The 4889-nt window shown below is 53.2% G+C and overlaps 1 protein-coding gene across 1 annotated transcript; it reads right to left on the bottom strand.

The window, feature by feature from the left end:
• Positions 1-2158: 2158 nt before the first annotated feature.
• Positions 2159-4616, bottom strand: LOC100229676 (acrosin-like). Its single transcript, XM_072927587.1, has 5 exons — positions 4408-4616; positions 3886-4128; positions 3324-3589; positions 2978-3123; positions 2159-2518 (listed from the first exon to the last, which is right to left on the bottom strand). The coding sequence occupies exons 1-5, from the start codon at positions 4476-4478 to the stop codon at positions 2333-2335; spliced, it is 912 nt and encodes a 303-aa protein (XP_072783688.1). The 5' UTR covers positions 4479-4616; the 3' UTR covers positions 2159-2332.
• Positions 4617-4889: the final 273 nt, after the last annotated feature.

Below are 4889 nucleotides of genomic sequence, written 5' to 3'. Positions count from 1 at the left end.
TTAGAGGGTGGAGAAGGCATGCACAGCATGATCAGCCTAAGGTGGCCACAGAGGAGTTTTAGAGGCCCCCATAAGTTGTGAGGGGGAGAAGCTCGAGTCTCTGCTTGAAGCTTTTGGTGACAGGCACAGGGCGAACCTTGTATCCCTTGTGCCACACAATGGGTGCTAGAGCACACACAGAAGGGGGTGGAAGTCCCTTCTTGGCATGCAAAAAAGGGTTTCACGTACCTTGAAGTATTTGATGTGATGGAAAATATCTCTGATTTAGGTAAGGGGATGTCTCTGGATGAGGCTGTGTAGAACTGGAAGAAATTGTTTGCACAGCTGAATTTTGCCAAGACAGCACAATAAAGTTGTTATAGCATGGTTGGGTGACTCTAAGCTGGTCTCCTCACTGCACAGGGTAATGGCCATCCCCAACCCCAAGTGACACTCTTTTACTCGGTTCTTTAGTGAGCGCACAGATTCTGACATCAGAAAATATTTGAAGAAGATTATGCCAAGGTGGCAGTGACAAGTACAGATGTGGGGTGGTTGCTCTTAGCATAGCCCTTCTTGATTAACACAGAGGGAAGAGTGCTACCCACTGTGAGAAGGGACTCCATTGGCCTGGTGATGCCAGATTTATTTTTGCCTATTTTCTTTTATATATTCTCTGTATTCTTTACACATATATTTGTAGCTCTGTAGCCTGTTGTTGTGTCTGTGGCTAGTTTTCCCTACCTTTTCCCTAGGCAGAAAGACAAAGCATATTTCAGATCTCCATGCCCTGGAGAGTACAAGGCCCCTAATCCTATCTTGGTTCTTCGTGGGAACCAAGGCTGGAAACAGCTCTTTGAGGTGCATTTTCATAAACAAAGTTTAGTTTCTAGCTGGGTAGGGGGCAAGGGAGGCTTTAGAGATGGTTGAACCAAGGGAGGAATTACTTCACAATTTGAGATCCTAATTGGTGATTTTTGTCAAATATGCAAACTTGCTAAGCTTATAAAACTATTCACCTCATGTGGGAGGAATTCTGTGGACATTTGCCATATCTGCCACAGGAGGCCTCCAATAAAGATCAACCTTTGTATTATATACTATATACTATACTATAATGTTCCTATACTAACATTATGTCGAAGATGTGCTGTTTTGTTTCTTTAAGGCATCACTAGAGGCCAAGAAGAGTATCCAGAAACAGCTGGAGTGACACTTAGCCCAAGGCATTTTGAAGCATTACATTAGATGAAGAAAGTCAATGTTCACGTGCCTTCACCTGGAAAAGACAGGTGAAAACTGCCTTCAACAAGACTACCCCAAGGCAGTCTACCAAGTCTACCCTTTAACAAGTCTCCCCATGCAACAGAATCAAAGTTTGATTGAAAAGGGCAAGCATTTTGGTGCAGATTTGTACAGTTTGTAGATGATTTCTAAATTAGCGAGTTGAGATAAGAAGGTTCTTTCCCATCCTGTGGTGATTCTGTGCAGCACTCAGGAAAACAAGTCTCTTTGATTGCTCCATCTCTTGCTTGGCCAGGCTTATACAGCCCCTCAACTCCTCCCTTTCTTGGCCCTCATCTCCTCCCAAATATGGAGCCAAAAGCCCAGGGATCATTTCCCCCTGGCTCACAGGTGGGCCCTGCCTGTGAACAGCCTTGGTGTTGCAGGTGGTGTTGGCCCATACACCTTGGCCTTCCATGGCATTCCTGGTGTCCTTTCCTACTGTTCCTGCCAGGTTCCTCTCCCCAGAATGACCCCAGCTCTTCCTTTGAGTATCTGTGAAGTGTAACCACCTGGCACATCAATCCCTCTTTGCTGCCCACGAAATCTGGCTCTGCCTTAGGGCACTGGCACTCCAGTCAGGAGTTTCCCTTGTGATGCCTGGGAGTTTCCCAGATGTGTTCCCTTAGGTCAGGCTCACATCAGCCCCTAAATCAGCAGCCCATGTGCATTTGAGCATTGCCTCCAAGGTGTCTGCTTTTTTCCTATTCTCTTATGAGGCTTGATGTACCAGGTTCCTCAGCCCACAGTGGCCCAGAGCACTCTCCTCTCTGACCAGGCACTCTGGAGCTCTTTGGAGCCACTCTGTCCCTTGGTGCCCCCAGGCTCAATCTGCAGGTGCTGAGCATGGCACTTCTTGTCTTGCTCAGGAGTTAGAATTGCACTGAAAAGACGGTTCTCTGTGAACAAAGGTAACTTTATTTCAACAACTAAATCAACTCCAGTGTCTGTGTGCACAGAGGAGTGTGGTCAGGACAGAGCAGGGTTTTGACCCTGAGCCTGCCTTTGGATCAGCAGGAAATGGTTGTGGTGCACTGCAGCCTGCCCTGGATCCTGCCTTTCCTGCTGCTCAAGGAGCACTTTTAATTGAGTTTATACGTATGTTGTAATCGATCCAGTCATAGAAGTGCTGAATGGAGATGTAGACTCCAGGCTGCCTTGCTCTGGCACAGCCAGTTCCAAAGCTGGTTAGTCCGATGACCCACCAGTACTCAGCATTGTTGTCCTGGCACATGAGAGGACCACCGCTGTCACCCTGCAGCAGAGCACAGAGCATTAATGGGGATATGGTGGCACCTGCCAGCACTGGGGCTCTCTCCTTTTCTCTCACATCCCCCCAGAGCTGTATTCCGGGCAGAGGAATGCTCTGCTCGGGGGCTGGAGCCTCCAGAATCTTGGCTGTGAATGACTTGGGTTCTTGTAGGGTAGGGCTCTCTCTGTCATCTCTGCACAGGGCTCCTGGATGTGCAGAGGATGGATGTTTTGCACAAGAAGACCTCTGGGCTACCAGGAACACTTTAACTGGGTTTTCTGGCCTTTGGCACAAGGGGAGCCCTGGGCAGGCAGGGGTGGATGGGGAGTGTGTGGGAAGCCCCCAGAGCAGTCAGGGGGAGCTGGGGCTGGGAGGGTGACTGAGTGGCTGAGGGCAGAGCAGGCCCTGGGCTGTGTTGGGGCGGTGCTGCTGGGGGCTGAGTGGCCCATGGCACGCTCCTACCTTGCAGGAGTCGATGTTGCCCTCTGGGTATCCAGCACACAAGTTGTAGGGATGGACTTCCCCTGCGTACCAATCACTGCTGTTGCAGAGCTGGACATTGATAAGATGGACCTTGGCCTGCTGCAGGTGATCAGCTGAATCTAGATCTGTGAGCAGAGAAAGGAATAAGCCCCCAGCAGAACCATGCCAGTTCTCCTTCCCTGTCTGGGGAATCCCCTTTCCTAGGGCCAGGCCCACCTCTGCAGAGGTGTATGTCCTGCAGCCTGGCTTTGGCCTCTGCTGTGGGGAAGCCCAAACCCTCTCCCCAGTGTGCTGAGCTGGCCCAGAAGTTGCTCTTGGTACTCACTTCTTGCCTTAGTGACACCCCAGCCAGCAATCCAGCAGTTGTGCAGGGCTGAGACACTTAGGGTGGGCTCAGCCAAACAGGCCAGCTGGATGTAGGAGCTGCACAGGACAGGACGGTCCAATTGCATCAGGGCAATGTCGTAGCTGTAGTCGCTACGCCTGTAGTCGCTGTGTATCACCACCTTCTTGACGCTGCGCACTTGTGCCCCAGGGCCCGGCTGAGTCAACTGCGTGGCCCCAATCACCACGTACAGCAGGCTGATGTTACTGCAAAGGAGATGGAGAGAGGGCTGAGAGGGAGTCTCAGCAGCCCTGCAGTTGTCTCTGCATGGCAAGGCAGAGAGGAGGCAGTGCTCTGGCAGGTGTGAGTGCCCTCGTACACCTTAGGCGGGGGAATGTCAAGTTAGAGGCTGCATGGAAGCCTTGGCACAGGCCCAGGCTTCTCCTGAGCAGTGTGGCAGCCTGGCTGCCTGACAGGAAAGGGGATGGGAGCAGCAGGTGGTGCTGCTGACAGGGCATCTGCTGGTGTTGTGGGGATGTCCCCATTCCCTGCTCATCCTTACTCAAACTTGTCGAAGCAGTGGGCTGCTGTGAGGACCCAATCTGCAGTGATGAGGGATCCTCCACACCAGTGTCCCAGGCCTGGTACCCAGGGGTGCTGGATGCTGACGATCCAGGGCCATTCTGCTTCCGCGGCACCTATGCCACCCACAATGCGTGTCATGCCGTAGTCATAAGCCACATCGCCGTAGGAATAAGTCATGGGGCTGTTGACAGGTGGTGGAACTCGGATCCCACAGCTCCCTCTGCAAGCAGAAAGTCATTTCCGTGCTGCTTCATGGCCTGCTGTGGCTCAGCCTGAAGCTCAGCCCTCTGCCCTCCCCACAAGGGCTTGCACGCCCTGCAGGCCAGGGAAGCCCATGGGGTGTGTGTCTGTCCGTGCCAGCACCTGGCTGCTGGCAAGGAGCTGAGGCTCCCCATGGTGGGTGGGAAGCTGTGGCCCGGCCATGGGGGACAGGTGGGTCCCCTCCAGGGAAGGCCCCAAGTGTTGCCCTGGCTCCCTCCCAGGGCCTGGGGACACTCACCCGCAGGTGTACTGGATGCTCTGTGCCAGCCCTGCCACGGTGAGCAGGACGAGGAGGCCGAGCCAATTCATGGCTGCCAGAGGCACGTGTCAGCTGCAAGCACTGAGAGCTCCGTGCAGCAGCACAGCCACAGCCGCAGTGCCCGCAGCAGCCGCGCTGCCCGTGGAGCCCTCGGCCCCGGGGCTGATGTCACAGAGAGGTGGGTTCCATGTTCTGGGCTCTGTGGGGATCTGTGTCATGGGGCCCACTGGGGGAGGGGCAACATCTACTTGGTGAGCCATGAAATGGTTTGGGGTGGTAGGGACTTTGGAAATCATCTTGTTCTGACCCCTTGCCTTGGCGTGGAGGGTAACTTGCATTGGAGACGGCTTCTCAGAGCCCAGCTCAGAAGGTGTCCTTGAACACTTTGAGGGATGAGGTATTGAAGTACTAAGTCCTGAACAACAGGCCCTAAGGCAGCAACAACAGGTCTTGACTAAAAG

The sequence above is a fragment of the Taeniopygia guttata genome, chromosome 3, assembly GCF_048771995.1.
Source record: "Taeniopygia guttata chromosome 3, bTaeGut7.mat, whole genome shotgun sequence".
Taxonomy (NCBI): domain Eukaryota; kingdom Metazoa; phylum Chordata; class Aves; order Passeriformes; family Estrildidae; genus Taeniopygia; species Taeniopygia guttata.
The sequence above is the reverse complement of the archived record's forward strand: the minus strand, read 5'-3'. Positions and strand labels throughout refer to the sequence as shown.

What these genes read in the sequence shown, in the direction of transcription:
- LOC100229676 (XM_072927587.1), bottom strand. Translation starts at nt 4,478, where the DNA reads ATGAATTGGCTCGGCCTCCTCGTCCTGCTCACCGTGGCAGGGCTGGCA. An exon ending in GGGTGTCACTAAGGCAAGAA is followed by an intron (nt 3,124 to 3,323) that starts GTGAGTACCAAG and finishes CTCTGCTCACAG; the next exon opens with ATCTAGATTCAGCTGATCAC. An exon ending in GCAACATCGACTCCTGCAAG is followed by an intron (nt 2,519 to 2,977) that starts GTAGGAGCGTGC and finishes GCTCTGCTGCAG; the next exon opens with GGTGACAGCGGTGGTCCTCT.